Source organism: Micropterus salmoides, unplaced genomic scaffold (assembly GCF_014851395.1).
Source record: "Micropterus salmoides isolate LMB-PRFRI ecotype aquatic unplaced genomic scaffold, ASM1485139v1 Ms_hic_scaffold_2, whole genome shotgun sequence".
Classification (NCBI taxonomy): domain Eukaryota; kingdom Metazoa; phylum Chordata; class Actinopteri; order Centrarchiformes; family Centrarchidae; genus Micropterus; species Micropterus salmoides.
The window spans coordinates 24,224,462-24,242,360 of record NW_024041150.1 but is presented as its reverse complement, the minus strand read 5'-3'; the positions used below and the strand labels follow the sequence as shown (position 1 = coordinate 24,242,360).

At 39.1% G+C, this 17,899-nt stretch overlaps 1 protein-coding gene across 3 annotated transcripts in view; it reads right to left on the bottom strand.

Moving 5' to 3' along the window:
• The window catches only part of LOC119912576 (zeta-sarcoglycan-like), a 40,263-nt gene that overhangs the window by 4,255 nt on the left and 18,109 nt on the right, over nucleotides 1–17,899 (bottom strand). For all 3 annotated transcript variants that reach the window (XM_038731828.1, XM_038731827.1, XM_038731829.1), the window contains 3 exons: nucleotides 9,559–9,646; nucleotides 8,141–8,263; nucleotides 7,069–7,141 (listed from right to left, as the gene is read on the bottom strand). In XM_038731828.1, coding sequence (XP_038587756.1) covers nucleotides 7,069–7,141; nucleotides 8,141–8,263; nucleotides 9,559–9,646 — 284 coding nt within the window. The remainder of the gene's footprint in view (nucleotides 1–7,068; nucleotides 7,142–8,140; nucleotides 8,264–9,558; nucleotides 9,647–17,899) is intronic.

The following is a 17,899-nucleotide window of genomic DNA, read 5'->3' as shown; positions in this document are numbered from 1 at the left end:
CCCAATCTGTAATTTTTCGACCATGCGACCATTTGCTATTTTCATTTACACCATTGGAATAAGCCAATATCGGCCTGGGCGATTTACCGATCTGGCTCTATACCACTACATACAGTGTTTGCAGTAAATACCCAGTGTAGATGTAAGACCTGATGAGCCGCGTGAGACAGACTTAAAACTCACTCACACAGACTTAAAAATAAGATACATGAAACACAATGAAAAACATAAAACATACAATAAAATATGTAAAAACAAATGACTTATCCATCATGCAAGCTCACATAACACTATGTTCACCAAGTGACAGCACAACATGAAACCTGGAGTACGTCCAGCCAACATTTTTTATTTAACAGTTTGATGGCATGAAGGTCTGTTAAACCTGACCTCTGGTACTCTAAATCTCCTTCTAGAGGGGAGCAGAATCAACAAAAGAAGTGATTAATAGATTAATAATTAATAAGTTAATCAACCAACAAAAAAAATTTGATAATCGATCGCTTGAATCATTCTTTACGCAAAAATGACAAATATTCTAAAATGGAAAGATTTTGCTTCTCATCTTTCTCTTTTTATGACCGTTGACTAGATACAGTATCTTTTGGGTTTAGGACTATTGGTTAAACAAGACAAAACACCGGAAGATGTCACTTTAGGCTCTGGGAAGTTGTGGTGAGCATTTTTCATTATTTCCGACAAAACAAATAATCGATTAATAGAGAAAATATTCCACAGATGAATCAATAATGAAAATAATTGTTAGTCGCAGCCCTAATGTAGAGGATCCTCTAAAATGACTCAAACCTTTGAAATTGCTCTTGTGGAAAATGTGATATAGATCAGGTAATTTCCCACCAATTACTGGCCAACTTAACTGTGTGATGCAGTGTCGAGTTTTGACAGAGCCTGAACCTGTACCAGTGCCAGATGTTGTTTATTGATAATGACTTTAAACCAATCCTTTCCACTGTATCAGTATGTAACGTTCTCTGCTGTCCAAACACTTCTCTCGTGGCCAAATAAGACCATCACATTCACAAAAGAACCATATTTCTTTGCTGCAAAGACTGGAAGAAAAAAGAAAAGCTGCACTATATCTCAATCTGACCAAACTGTTGGTAGGAAAGTCTGACCAGAGCTAAGTGGGACCAAAAAGAGTTGTTCTGTACTGCCTTTATCTTCTTAATGAACCTGTCACTCTTGTGTGGACACGGCTACAGCAGAGACTATCGTGAAAGCTGCTCGGATCGACTACAGAGGGGAGTATGCGGCTGGCCGCACTGCAAACAGACTTTAAAGCTGTAGAAGAGGAGAGCTCTAGTAGCAGAAATTTGTAGAGGAAAATCAAATGATTTTCCTGTTCTCTGATGCTAGGCCTAGAAATGTACCATGTGATGTCTGCACTGTAAGAAAGCACAGAGCCGTCAAATCCTGTCTGGTCCGCCTTTGCTTCTTAATGTCAGTCATGCCTCCCTACAGATTCCCATGTGCTTTATAAGCAGCAGTTTTATTTACAGAATGCAAAAAAAAAAGAAATATAACTGCAAACAAAAGTTTGTTCTTGTTCTTGACACGATTGAGACCTGTAGACTTCATCAGAGGTCCATGTGCCATCTGTCCTCCATACATGACATTTGAATGGGAACAAACTAGATGCCAGAGGTATCACAGGGAAATGTTCAGTGGTACTACGCTGCAAACCAGCTTTACTAAGAGGAAAATCACAGCATTTATCACGCAGCTTCTCCGCCTGTTCAGATGGATTTGGGACATGTGCGTCAGGAATCAGTGCACCATCCTCCAGAATAAGATACAAAATGATCCGATTATGTAATTGACAGAAATATTTTCATATTTAGGCCGGTAATTTCTGGTTGGAAGCTGCTACTATTATCAAACCGAGTGGGCAGCTAGCAGGGGAGTCAAAACATGAATCCCTCAGAGCCAAATTTCCTGCAATTAACTATCTTGATTTCTGTCCTCACACTCAGCACCGGAGGGTATTTTGAGAGTGAAACTGAACCAGAGGTGACTGCTGGGTGAAGGAGCTGATCGGGGCCTGACAAGAGCTATGACTAAAGGTAGTGAAGCTGTGAGCGGAGAGCAGGACATGATAAACTGACAAGTCTCTCCTGCAGGATTATATCCACTCTATAACTCTACTGCCCTTCTTTTAGAGACCTCAACATCAAGGTCTGTATTCCCGATAGCTCCTCAGCGCAAGTGCGATTATTCGCCACACACGAAGATGTTACCTGTTTTTTTGGGCATTCAGTTGAGAAAGGATGGACTGAAAAGTAACAAAACAAAGTGAAACAGGAGTCGCATGGGACCAAAACCACTAATGGACCATAAATCAATCACACTACTCAACTGTTAATGTTCTGCACTACTGTCTTTGCGTTGTAAGATGCACACTTCACTATGCTGATTCCCAGGGAGTATGTGCTGCTTTCATTTTGTCATGGTCATATAAAAATGTTGGTGTTTTAGACTGCCGGTCGGACAAAACATATTTGAAGGCGACGCCTTGTCACTAATTACATTATGTAGATGATTAATGGATGAATCCAGGATTTCACACCCTCTGCTGCTACACTTCACCCTCCGCCCAACTGACCCTTTGCCAAGCCTCGCCCCCCTTGGTTACTGTTGCTAAGTCCGACAAACTGTCGGACCTGACGGGACTTTTATCATGGCGATGCCACTTTTTATTAATGCTCTCCCTGGAGAAATATTGTTTGATTTTTGAAAAAACGACCACAAAAATAAGTTTTGCAGTTGCGTTGTGCATTTGAAAGTTGTATTCAGGCTGTCAAACTGACTCAAACTGATATGAAAAACATAATGATAGAAGCTAAAGCCTACTGATCAAAAAGAGTAAAAGTGAACCACCATATCACCAGACTACTGAGAAAGAGGACGATATTAAGGATCAACACTGTTCCTCTACAGCTGGGTAGGCCTCTATTCACTATTACAATCATTAAAAAGCAGAACAGTAGGGCTTTATTACTTTACATTCAGTAGGAAGTTAGCTAGCGTTAGCTAACTAACATTACATTAGGAACAATCCACAGCCTATATTTTTCTGGATTTGTTTTAGGTTTTGGAAAGGGAATATATCTTACTTCTCATTTCAACCTCTCTGGGTAGTGCCCTGGGAACAGTGTTTGACCATATCTTAGAAAGATACCGCAAAAGCAAGCTAGAAAACGACTCCTTTTGCATTAGAGTCAATGGAGCGCAGCCATGAAAGTGTCGGACCTCAGTTAGAGCGAGACCTATACTGCGCTGTGATTGGCCAGCCGCTTGTACCAAAGGGTCAATTACACTCTCTTAAGTGCTTTTTTAGTATTTAATTTTTATTTGCAACTTTCTTGTCTCCTCACTTTTTGTGGCTTTTTTGTCTCAATGCCCTTTAAAATGACTATTTGTGTTTAGGTTTTTATTTATTTCCCAACAATATAAACACACATATATGTATGTATCCATCTATCGTGTGTTTATATTGTACCTTTAATTTTACCTTAATATCACTGCGCAGGACCAGTCAAGTAAATCTTTTGTTATGTAGTGTAGTATACGTTTTTACTAAATGTAGACACAACAGTAAACACAGTAAGAGTATTACAATTATTCACATAACAGTACCTCAGTAATCATACTGTATGCTTACTGGATGATGTACAGTATGTCTACGTCTACCGGAAGAAAACAAGCAGAAATCACACTTAGAAAGAAAGGAGTAGGGAGACATTTAAAGTTACTTTCTAAATAATGCCTGTTAACCAGCACCTGAATGCATTATACTCTTGTGCAGAGGATTTCTGGTTGTCCTATTGTCATCTGTGAGTCCCTCTTAACTATCATTCAATTCTTGTGCAAAAGAATGTAGTGGAAATATAAACCTGTACATCACCTTCAGTTCGCAAGCCCTAACACATTGCAACAACAAGACGATGGAAGCAAACATGGATTAAATCCTGTACATGTTATGTTATCAGCAATGGCGTATTTAAAAGTATACCTTAAAACATTTAGTAAATTATGCTCTGTACATTCTATTATTCAGGAACAGCATGATGAAGACTAATGATGACAAACTTGAGCGCGAGTGTGCACAGATAAAGTGCTCAGGGAGAAGAACAGGAGCTTCAAAGAAAAGGGAACATCTCAGGTGGGTTTCTTTGATTTCGTCTCAGCTCTGTTCTTTTCCCAGATTACCGTTGGCTTGCAGAGAAATAAAAACACATCACAAAGTGAATGATATTTCTTTTAAGAGGAAAAGAAGGACGACATGGACGCGAGCCAAACCGTATCATCCAGAGAGATTTACTAACAGGTGGCGAGTGGTTTAAAAAAAAAACAGGGTTTAACTTGTCACACTTTCAGGGTGGTGCAAAGATTGCTAAAAAGTCTTGAGAGCCACATACATTTAAATAATGCAAGAAAGTGGAAAAGAGAAAAAACAGTCAGTCAGAGTGGGCCTTTTTTGATACTGTCACCCTAGTTATACAGTATGATGTCATCACATCGGATGATAAATTAGATTTACACACGTGTAATCAATCAATAGGCTATTCCGGCTCATAATTTACTGTCTGGCTTTTTAATGAAAAGGTGCCTGCTTTGGTACCATTAACAAGGAACCAGTGCAGGGAAAGTGAGTTGTCACAGATAGGGCTGATTTTCTGCTTCATGAGCGTAACTGGGTCTTTAAGTCAAATCATATTAAATAGGTATATGGACTAATCTGAGCAGAGTTGCTGTAATGTGCTCTCTAGTGATGTCCCCTCCTGTAGCAGGACCTGGTAATGCTAGAAATGAACTAATTCATACCATCGGCCTACCCACCATGTTGGGAGTTTTTGAAGCTATTCAACCATCTGACCAGCACTTCACTTTCTTTTTCAGACTTTCCTCTATTTTTCCTCTTCTCCTGTGAATTACTTTCAATTTTTGACCGGTAGACTAATACAACTACTTCTTAATGGGTCACACGCAAAAATGCTGGGAAGAACTGAATGCAGTAAAAGCACAACCGTTAGTTGACAATGGTTGGTAATAACCTCCTCTGTAGCAGCTAGATCTACACTTGAAGCCACTGAGGTTTGCATAGACAGGCAACTGATGCCATCGCCCAGCCTAATCTAACTAGTGTCTAACGAAATAATGTAATGTCTTGCATTTTTTTCAGATTTATTGTTCACCAGTAATGGTCTTCAGTCCACAAGCATCCATTTTTTCATACAACTTTTGAATGTAAAAGTGCTGTGTAGTTTGTTTTTAGTTGTTTTTTTCAGTTAGTTTCTTACTATGAGTGATGGGGTCCATATAAAAGCACAATTTTCTGCCAAATATATACTTTCCACACCTAAACTTTTCCCCTAATCTTACAGAGAAATACTTTGGATTTGAAACCAAGTTTTCAGGAGCTTTAAACCCTGGCCTGCTTTACCTTTCTTTTCTATTGTTAACTTTATGAATTTAAATCATCAAACTTCCATTCTGTGATTTTTCACCTTGAAATACCACAAATTACATAATTTAATTAAAAGAAATTGTCTTCTACAAAGCCTGGAAAATAAAAGTATGTTTTTGGTGATATAAATCAAAAAACACATTTAGGCATGTGTTTAAACTGGATAAAATTTAGTTGAAAAGTCCGACATCAGTTAAAAAAAAAAACTAGATTACATACAACCTTTGTTTCAACAGCATATTGATGGCTATATAAAATGAATAGGTGGCAGGAATGCGTTTCTTTAAACAAAGCAGTTAAACTGAATATACATACTACAACAATACTGAATTGGTTAACAAGTGACATGCCACTGCAGTACACTGGCGGCTTGTTTACTTTGCCTGCAGCCCAAATTAGTCTGTAAACAGACGCTAAGAATAAAAAGAAAATTACAAAAATGTTGTTAGGCTTGAATTCATGTCATTAATAGCCCACATGATTCACTTTTATCCATTTTGCTTTTTTAATACGACTGTATGACTAAATGCTTTGACATGGTGTATGGAAAATAAATTGGGTTTAGATAAAAGGAACATTTATTTAAAGTCCTGACAGTACAGTTTGTACATCTGCTTATTTGGAAATATTTCAGTAATTAGTTGTTCTTTTGGGGGGGGGGGATGCAATATGTTTTAAATTAAACCACACAAACAGAATCAAACTTTGACAATGTGTAAATTAAATATCTTTGATCAAATATGCATTTAAATATAAGAAAATCTGAATCCTATTCAAGCAAACAACATGGTGGAGCCTTTGAGTCTCAACTGTCTCCCGTTCCATTGCCTCTCGTTAAGATTTTGACCACATTGCAGATGGTCACCCCTCAGCTGAGCCTGTGTGTGCCAGTCCTGTGTGTGTGTGTGTGTGTGTGTGTGTGTGTGTGTGTGTGTGTGTGTGTGTGTGTGTGTGTGTGTGTGTGTGTGTTAAAGTGAACTTCATCAGTATTCCTCTCACTGTGGAGGAATTAGATGCCAGAACACTGCTTTTTCTGCCAACTTTGATCCCAGCCCTCCCTTCAGGACCAGTAAGGTGGACAACAAACCAAACTCGTTATAGCTCGTTAATGGACTGACACAAGCCTCAGAGCCTCAGGCGGAGTGCAGTGGGGATCACATGCACTGGCGGGTACGAGTCTAATAAGCATCTCAACCTTACTCACTCTCTCTATGCTCTCGATGCTTTCATCAATTCCTGACCAATATAGAGAATAACTAACAAATTAGCTCCCCTCCTCGGCTGTGAAATTAATATAATGATCAACTCTAGTTTTATATTTGAATGATAACGAGCCAGCCAGTAGATGCTTGAGTTTAGAAGAGAGTGCTTGAGAGTAATGAATAATAATAATGCTGGTGAATAATGGTTCCTGTCACGTGTTTTTTTTTCTTCCTTTTTTTAAACACAGGCATCGACTTTGAAATACAATAGAACATTCATCATCATTATTTAAAGATCTTCATTTTAATTAAACAGGACGTGAATGTGTGACATTAAGATTTAATGAATTTCTGTAAAGTCAATGAATACAGACTTACTTCAGGTCTTCAGAAGCTGTCGCCTGGATGACGGGAGTTTCTACTGAATGGCCGAACACAGCACCTTCCGAGCCTACCGATAAAATGTAGAAATCACAAAACTGCAGCCAAGGGTGTGTTTACTAAGCCTTGATATCAAACCTCAATACATTTTTGGTACATTTTTGGGACAATTTGGTTAGGTTTTTTAAGCTGGTGTAAAAGCTGTCAATCAAACCCTGATATGAACCACATAAGAGTGTAAGACCCTCTTTCTGTTTCCAAGCGAGCTCTGGTTTTGTTTGTAGTCTGAAAGCAAAAAGGACCACCTGACATGAAATCAAAAGCCACTATAAATCCAACTCCTGTCTGTTAACTGTCAAGTAGGTGATTTTATAAGTGACATGCACCACGTGAGTCTCTAATCAGCAAAGAAAGTTAAAAGTGTTAATGTTACATAAGTGAAACAAAACTGGACCTCATACGTCATGATTGAAAATTAAATACATGATGAAGATCAGGCGTCGTGTGACATCAAGATGCCGCCGCAGACATCCGCCTCTGGATTACGCTCCGTTTTTGTTTATAAACTCTGTTTTCTGCCGTTCCTCTTTGGTAACATTTACTTTATTACTTTCCACTGCTCAGATTCTGATTTAATATCATGAGAGGATAATTATTGTGTGGCCACTACATTTCTCTTTACCCACTTTTTAATGGCCAAAATAAACAACATTGTTTAAACTCCTTTTCATTTTCTGATGCATCATGGAAAATCCTTACAATTACCACGCAGATGTCCGAGAGTTTGACTGACAGCTTCACACCATGCTAAACAAAAAGAACCAACCGGGCAAACACACAAGAGTTAGACTAACTAGAACTAACAAGAGTTAGCTTGAACTAAACAGGTTATGTGTGAAAGTCTTCTTTACATGCTCTTTTATCAGACAGTTGATGATCAACTAAATTTTTGACCAGATTTAATTTCTGCAAAGTTGTTGTCTGGGTGCTTGTGTTTAGACAAGGTGGTGTTTTGGTACTCAGGGAGAGGTACCAGTTTTAAAAAATGTCTTATGTTTATTCATTTTACCTGTGACGGTGAACTTTTCAGTTGTCATGATGACCTCCTCCTCATTTGCAGTGAACAACAGTCTGCCTCCGTCTTTACTGCGTACCACCAGCCTCTGACACTGGGCCTCCACAGCCTCAGGTCCTGCAGAGAAAGACGTCCTGGTTGGAGCTTTTGGCTTTCAACAAAAAAATTACTATAAACGCTGCAGAGTGCACTTAATCGAGGTGCTGGAAATAAAATTGCAAGACTTGCACGCTGAAAATTTGTATTTGTTTCGCTCTACTGCATTGGTCAATATTTTATGACCGCTTCCAGGACTAAATGTATATCTTAGTTTGATAATTAAAAAGCATTAAAGAACAGATTTCCACCTACAGAAGTTTTATTAGTCTGCAATGCTAACAATAATGTTCTATCTGTAAATGGTGCTGTCAAATAAAGGTTGCCTTATGTGTTTCTGGCCTTGCAAATCAGCTTTGGGAAACTATGTCTGGGCATGTAAGACTATTAGCAATCTCTAATACTGTGTAGAGTGCTTGCTCTGCAAATGAAAGGCGCCTAACAAAGCTGGATCAGCCATGCTTTTACAATGGATGGAGACAAATCAGTAATCTGTTCCGCTGGTGAAGAATATTCATTCCGGTTTTCCACACTTTGGTGTTTTTCCAGATGTGCATGCAGAAACTTTTAGCGTCTCCCTTTCTCGCTCTCCACTCTCTTCCATTAATCCATGGGCTGCAACGGCTGGGAAATTTAATTATTCTCGCCAAGATTCATCTCATTTCAGACAAAATGCACTTTCTACAAAAGCAGGCACTAATTTTCGGAGGAAGGTCAAGCGTGACCAAAAAGTGTCATATCACCAGTCTTGTCAAATCAGCATCAACTCTCAACTTATGCTGGCTAAGATCAATAGCTATTAATGTTAATAAGCAGGTCATTTGCTTTCCAGTAGTCATTAATCATGTAAATGACTTTGGTAATTTGGACTGACTGATAGTTGAACTTGATGATAATAAGAAGAATTCATTGCCCTTTCAATAAGTGCATGAAAGGTTAGTTTCTGGAAGAAACTACGGAGTCTTTTCTTAAGGCACAGAGACGATTAAGGATTATTTGAAGATGAATTGTTGCGCTTATTTTGATTAAAGCCATTAATAAAATAAGATTGATCAGTCAATTTTCAGTCATGGCCAGATTAATGCTAAGATCACTGTTGAATAAGTTATACATAGAAAGAGAAGCGTGTAAAGTGTAAAGAAACACGTAACCCAGATCATTTTTTTTTCTTTTAACGGGTAAATGACACAAGGGCGAAAAACCTGTTGTTTAAACATCATTCAGGCCACATCCACAGCTAAGTGTTTCCCATCAACTGTCACAGGCAAGTGAACATTTATCATCTCCAATGAAATGGCTTCCAAATGGAAACTCACCTACTGTGAGCTGACCGGTCAGCTGGCCTTGGTCGTTCCTGACGTTCAGCGTTACGTTCTTCTCTGACCGCAAGACCAAAAAGCTGTCCTAGGGGAAGCACGAATGGGGAAGGAGCGAGACAGAGAGAGACCGAGAAAGACCGAAGAAAAAAGAAAAATGTTATGTTAGGATCGTAAATCTTATTGGGGTGCCTTCAACAGGAGGGAGAATCTAACATGAGTCAATTCTCCTCTTACCTTTCTATATCACTGTACTTTTAGCCTTCATTTCTATAGGTTTTGATAACACTGTACTCAAAAGTACTCACTGAGAGCTGGGAACACATAACTAAAAACGTCCTACAGGGCAAGAAGCCCAAGCAGTCAGACAGGTTGTGACCAAGCCAACGCTTAAACTAAATTATCTAAACCAGCAGCTTTAAAGTAGTTGTGTTTGTACAACTACTTCAAAGCTCTAATGCCTATTGCTATATGAAAAATGGATCAAATTAGGGGGGAAAAAAAGAGACACAAGAGACCGAATTGGAGGAAGCGCTCTTCATAAAAGAGAAGCAGCATGGTTTGGAGTCAGTCATGAGGCAGGATTGTATGGCACTAACTAGGGATGTAACGGTTACCGGTTTAGTGATAAACCACAGAAAAATTTGTATTATCGTTTTAGATTATCATTTAAAAAGGTCCAGCGTGTAATATTTCTTAGGATCTATTGACAGAAATGCAATATAAGATCCATAACTATGTTTTCAGTGGTGTATAAAGATCTTACATAATGAACCATCATGTTTTTATTACCTTAGAATGAGCCATTTATATCTACAAAACCGCGGGCACCCCCTGCTGTGGAGGTCGCTGAAATTTCATGTAGTGACTCTGTCTCCAGCGCTCTGTTTTGGCTTTGTATATTACCTTCCTGAGAATCAGCTGATCAGTAATTGGCAATAAAACGGCAGCTTTCAGCATTGAAGCTCAGATCAGCCAGCTAAACTTTGAAAAAATATGTAGTTGAATTGTAACTTCATGTAGTTCTTCTCCAGCCTCTGTTATGGCTTTGTTACGTGGACAGGAATGCGCTGTTACCTTCGTGAGAAACAGCTGATGAATATTATTGGTAATGAAACAGTAACAGCAGAGAAGCTCAGATCAGCAGCTAAACTTCACATTTTACTGCCCTGGTGGAAAACATGCATTTCTTTTTACTGCTAATGGTGATATATAACAAGACCGTGTGCCTATCAAGTGACCAATAATGAACACTTTCCGAATTTGCATAATTTTTTTTTTTAAAAGCGTATTGATATTGCTTGCTTAAACGTGTAATTTGAACTTTCACATGCTAAATTCCCATTAAAATGTTGCACCGTTTTACCACAAGCTGAAATTATGGCTTTCAGTACTACTTTGTGTTTCTGTTGTATTTCAAAAAATTCAAAAGACATTTTGGTAATATTTGCAGATTGCTTATCTAATTAAGCAAACCCGTTAAAAGAAAAAAGTAACAATAATATTCAAAAAACCTTTGGTTTTACATAATTTATATAATTTCTTAACACATCTATCTAAAGAATCCTATTTTCTTGACTGGCAATCTCTTTTATCCCATAGATGACATCTTTGTCCCGGCTCGGGCACCGTAGCTAAACTGCTCTCTTGGGGTAGGGAAGGGGGGGTGCAATTCGCAATCCTCACCACTAGATGTCACTAGAACTTACACACTGAACCTTTAAAATGTGTTTGATTACTGTGCTTTGAATAACTCACGATTAATATTGTCCAATATCAACCAAAGTTAGCAACAGTCTCCAAAACACAGGCGTAGCAGGCAACGTGGGTTTGTTCTGGGTCAGTGGAAACATGGTGGCAGGCAGTGACAGTGCTCCAGCCATATTTCAGCCTGTCTGAAGTCTCAAGTGTGGCTGTATTTGAGAAGAAATGGCTTTCTAACAAATGGAGGGCAAGTTATCTTTTAGCTCAGTGCATGATGTGGGGACTTCAGGATGGGGGAACATGTCATGGTTTGTCTGTCTAACAGCTTGTAAACTGAAGCTCTCAGTGTTACATACTCTTGTAAAAACACTACAAGTTGTTCTGCTGCTGTACGCATTGTGTGTCAGCAAACTCTATTCGCCCATTGCACATGATAACACGTTACATAGTTTAGTCACCCAACTGACATTTTGTTCATTTAAAATCTGGCAGTCGTTGAATTGCTTGTAAAAGTGTTCCAATGCGAAAAACGCTGTTGACTCTCCAATATGTCAAATGTTGTATTTACAGATTGTTCTGCTGCCCCCAAGTGGCCAAAAACATAGTATAGTGGGTCCAGCCAGCTGCTCTGTAAACTCTGCTGTATGTTTACAACAATTTTATCAGTGGCCTTATGTATTTGTTTGGCTCACCTGGGGGTTTGTTTGAATCCTGTACAGGGTCATTTGACTGCTTGTTTTCTTCGTTCCTGTATTAAACCACAATTATACTACCTGGTTCTAAAAACTACTACTATAACTGTCAATGCAAGGCAGGTTATACTGAAAAAAAAGCCTTTCAAAGTGAATGTTTCCTTGATATAAACCACTAAATTCAACTACATTATGACTAAAACAGAACAAATTAAAACTAAATTATCCAAAGATGAGTAACGAAGCGTAGGTAGAGTTTGAGGAGAAAGGGTACAGTAGGGTGGGTGAGCTGAAAATGTCTTTCCATCATGACAGGCGTAGGTGTATCCTTTCGTCACTGCAGACACATTAACTCTGGACATGTTCGGCTTTCTGACAGTTTTGCATTTTGCAAGTTTATGGCTGTTTGACATTTGAATGATGGCACACATGTGTCAGTGTGTGCATGCTGAAAAGGCTTACACTCTATGCGACGGTTTTACCCTCCTAAATTATTCTGCTCAACAGTTCATGACGCAGGGAATACATTTAAAATATGATACGCTGATTATACATGGCCGTTTAGCAACGTGATGACACTAGTGTTATCATATGCAGTATTGCGGGGTACCCAGTAAACCCACCATACTCTAAGGGCTCATGAGTATATGCAGAAGTGGGAGGCATACAGCAGTCTGTCTGTAGGGCAGATATCATGATCTCTCTGGTTACACTTAAGGTGCACACCAAGACCAAACATTACATTCATGTAGATAATTCAAGAATACCTGGCTTCTTTTACTGATTTCCATTAGACATTGGTTCTTTCATAATTTGATATAACATCATCAGATGGTCCTTTTTAGATGTCCTCTCTGCCTGCAAAGGCGTGCTGTGAGTTTTTACAGGTGCTATGTAGTCAAGTACAACCTTAGATGGATTGTTTAAGTTTAGTAATTTTCCTGTAGACATCCTTGATTTTTGTTATTGCTATGTGTAGATGCAGTGGTCAAGGCCTTATTATATCTGTCAGCAGAGTCTGTAGTGAGGACACGGTAACTGTGGGAGCAGGAGGTGGCAGCAGGGACAAATAATAGCTTTACAATCAGACACACATAAGCTAGCCTCACAGAGATCGACACTAATCAAGAATAAGTGAATGGGGCCCTAAACTGACTAAGATTAAAAGAATGCACAATGTCTATAAAATCCACAGTAAAAGAGGAATCAGAGGGCAGCATGTTAAAATCACCTAAAATCAACACTACAAAGTAGCAGGGCTTTGCCATTTATCATTAAATGAGGAGAAGTTTCCAAGTGAGTACAGGGAACATTTAAAATTCTCTCTGAGAATCACAGCCAGTCCTGACTTGAAATCCTAGGCTGCTGAAAATAATTAAAACCAGGACGACAAGCTTCATTCAGAGCAACACAGTGACCTGTACTTAACCGATTCTCAGTAAGCAGACAGAAATCTAACTGCTTCAACACGATGAAATTGTTGCCGAAAAATTATTTATTTGCCAGTGATCTGACATTAAACAACCCAAACACAACTGGGTTGGGAGATAGAAATGGAACAGGAACGACCAAGGAGGCATGAGGTGAGGCAGCCAGGTTGACATGGATTTAAGTGGTTAACATTAGATTGTTTCTGTGTGGACTGGGAGTAGATTTTGGTATTGCACACTGCCTTTCAGTGGTCCCAACTGGAATGAATGAATTAGTCCAAGACACAAAACCACCACCAGCAGGACCAGCAATGTCTAGAACAGGGCTACGAACTACGGAGCCAGGAGGCTCTGCGGGGTCTTGCTGGGAAAACCATCAATTTAGGCTCAAAGCAATAAAGTTAATACAATTCCAAATTTTTTTGTTCCGTTCCTTTTAGGATGCCCGTCATATTTAAACTGGTCCCACTTAGTCCAGATGGAATCAAAATGACTAATAAAACCAAGTCCAGTGGCAGCAGAAAGATTTTGCATCCACAGATGTCTAAACTTCCCCGTAATAAGCTCGTTAACACTCTTAAACGCCCTGCAGAACAGAGGGGAACTGCACAGTCGGGTAACAATTTTATGTGGGTTCATCACCATGAGCGACACCTTTCACTACAGTCATTTGACTCATAGTTAATATAAAAGTATTTAGTGCAGCTTTAACACGGTTCACTGAAGGGAACGTATTTGCACATCCCACTCCTGTCTCACGACTGACTGCAACCCATGTTTTATGGAGATGGCTTTCTCCATTTCCAACTCGAGTCTGTTTTTTTATCCCCCAAAAGGTCAGCACCGTCGGTCAGTTTGCATTTGTCTGTCCACTAAAGTTAAACTGTACACGAAAGCGCCAAACAAGTTTACTTTGCCTCCGCAAGCAAATCCACTGATGGTGCACACAGTTCAACACCTGGCCCCCTTTATATCTCCCCAAGTTCAGACCAGGTTAATAGTTTCTGTTATATCATTTGTAAGTACAAGTGACATTTGTTAGTATTCTAGTTTCACATTTGGGCCAATATTTATGCCGCGATGCAGTCTACCAGCTTTGATTAACTTCATGCTCTCCCGAAAGAGGCTTCAAATTGCGGCAGATTATCTCAAGTTTTTGTGTGTGTGTGTGTGTGTGTGTCTCTTTTGCAGAGGTCATTCGGTTCATTTTCATTCCCTGCCTGCTCCTTCCCAATATAAAATGCTCATCATGAAGAAATCTGAGTTCTCGATTTGAAGTATCCGTTTAGAGTTTTTAGGTCTTAACTGTTTCCTGAGGGGCCATGATGCAGACGCTGTTGCTCTCAACACTTCTTTGGGATCACATAAAAGGCTTTTTAAGTCACCGCGCCTGTTGAGGAAGGTCAAGTGCAGATCAGAGTGAATGCCATCAACTCAGTGCACATAAATGGAGCCTGTTGTAGGTGCAGTGGGCCCCGTCAGACTGAAAAATTACCATGGCTGCTTTAAGGCAAAAGGATGCTACCCTGCATACAATGAACAACATCACAGCCGTAAGCCAAGAGCACAGCACACTGCTTCGTTAAAAAAGAAAGCGACCTCATATGATGACGCTAGCTTTCCCTGAGTGTAAAATAAAATGCAGGCATTTAATAGATAAAGAGCTCAGGGTTTAACTGTAATCCTAACTAAATTTTTCCATACTTATATTTAAATGTTAATTATATTTGATTGTTGTGCCTAGAAGCACATTTGCATGCTAAGCTGAACAAGTAAATATAATGAAGAAAACATGTCACAAGTTGAAACGGTACGCTTAATAAGTCTTAATTTCCTCATTCCAAACCTTGCAGGCAATCTCTTTGCATGCAAGGTACAGGCTGTTTTGGAACATGTTTGCAGGCAATTTTTAATATTTTTCATATTAACAGGGCCCTGTATTTCAGTGTAACACTGTTAGCCAAATTAAATTGGTTTTAAAAAACTCAGTTTGAAGGATGTTCAGATCACTGAGGCACTCAAGCTGCTGCAGTCTGGTCCAAAAAGCTCTGATTTTAAACTGCGCGAGTTAAACAAATGGATGGCTTCAGCCCTCATCTGCAGACTTGAATTCAGAACTGGTGCTTAAAATCGTTGCCATCCATCTCCAATGCAAGTAGGAGAGACTCTGTGAGGGAAGTTTCACCCCAATAAAGATGCACCTGCATCAGATGCTATTTATAGATCAGTCAGGGTCCCCAGAGACAATAACGAGAGCCAGCAGGCTGAACAGCAGAGATTTGATAAACTGTATCTGGGCACTGTGTTGCCTAACACACATTGCTTTTCAGAGTGAGACGGAGAGTTAATTTAAAGAATTCAAAGAAAATATGCAATTTAAGACATTAACATTAAAGAGTTAAATGTTAAAGATAATCACGTGGCCCTAATCTTCTATTAAAACAATGCCTATTTATGACAATTTACACCTTGTGTTCATCACAGGCTTTATTATAATTTGCAAGGATTCTTTATTATTTAGGGAGGCTTTTATACGTTGTTTTTATTTTTTATTTATTTATTTTTTTAAAAGGTCAAATACGACCTCTGTAGTATCGTCGTAATGGTGTGAAAGTCAGCAATGTTCCTAGAAGCTGAAGCTGGTCACTGAAATCCAGGCATTTTGCCATAGAAATGGAGACTTAGATGTGCAGAAATCATAGCTATTGCACATCCCCGGTCTTCTGCCTCCCTTTATGTCCTCCTACTGTTTGCATCAGTGGGCTTTAACCATGTGCATTTGAATCAAGAGCCAAGGCTGCAGGCTAAACACTCCAGCTCGCAGCTGATTTGCTTCTCTGAACACATTCAAGAAGAGAGGAGGAACTAATCAGTGAAATCAGCTCTTGTAGTTCTTAACATAAATAAAATGACTGCATCTCAGCGGTCCATGATTGAAATTCACTGGAATACATCCATTTACAAAACACTAAAAACTACAAATCTGAGTGGACTGACCACTCAAGACAGATCACTGCTGCTCATCAAATCTAATTTGACCTCTGTTGTCCTTAAGCTGCAGCAGACATGATTACCCTAATGCATGTGAAAAACAGGAGCTATTTCAAGACAAATAACTAAACCCAAGACTTGTCTTCTTTGTGCATTCCTTTCTAGTGTTTGCAGAAAATCTACCAGAAATCAGAACAATGCATTAGCTCAATATTTGAAATTGGCTTTTGTAAAAAGAAATATTGTGTATTGAATCATTTATCTTACATTTAACTCTTGACCAAAACAGAAGCATAGTCGTAACAATTATATATAAATACACTTAGTGGTTCTGGTAAAAACACTCAGATAAAACTTTCTATAACATTAGCAGAGTAGTAACACATGAAGTTGGATAGAAACCTAACATCTGAAGCTAACAGTTTTACAGTTTGCCAGAAACCAAAATGTTCTGCCAACAGCCACACTGAACGCTCACAGACAACATATTTGTCTTTGAACAAGCATTTTTTGATCCACCCAGTTTACGGAAAAGTGGAAAGCGGTAAGAAATGGCTACCTAGACATTTGGTTTCACAAACACTTAAAGTTATGAATGCAATGTTTCTCTGAGAAGTGAAATTTCAAGTAGGTCGCAGATTTTAAACCTGAAATTACAGCCACACTGTTGCTTTCAGATGGGTGAAATTTCAAGTGACGAACTGATTTCACATGCCTGAAATTATAGCAACATTGTGGCTTTCACAGGTCTAGTGTAAAAAACTGGATTTCAGAGTTTTGATATCAAAAGGTCGTCATGTGGAATCTTTTTGCCATATAATTCAAATGTTTTGCACTGTACCAGCTGTAAAAGCTGACAGGCGAATGGATGGATAGACAGACATGCATAGGGGAAGCCCACAGGGCGAGGAAAAAATAATATACAGAATATTCCATCTCTCCATCTGCCCGTCAGGTTTGACAGTCAGCTCAGCACAGGTATAACTGAAAGCTTCTGCAGAAAGAGGCCAACATTAGTCACACATATTAAAACGATCATAATATTGAGTGTCTGTAATATACACTTGCCACACAATGCCCTTCATTTCAGATGTGAAGGCAACAATGGGGCTCTAATAAAGTATTTCAAATCAACTCCGCACTTGCAATTTCATTTGGCACACGGTTACCAAATCAGCTGCTTGGAGAGGCACTTGTCGGCGCCTGGATTTGCGCACTGCGATGCACAGCAGGCGTCAATACTAAAGGCAATGGAGCCTGCACTTTGCCACCATAATCTGGACAATACAGTGTGCCACAAATGATATAACCCTGTGAATAGTCTGTATAATACATGCTAGTGCTGGCATATCATTTATAACCATATTCTGATGTTTGTTTGTTTTTGATATCCTTACAGTGTATAATGATTAGGTCTGTGGCATCAAAAATCGTTCAGTGCTAAAAACTGACAGTTTGATTCTTAGTCAGATTTCAAGGATTCAGGGTTTTTGATACAATAGGATTTTCCATAATGAAATGCAG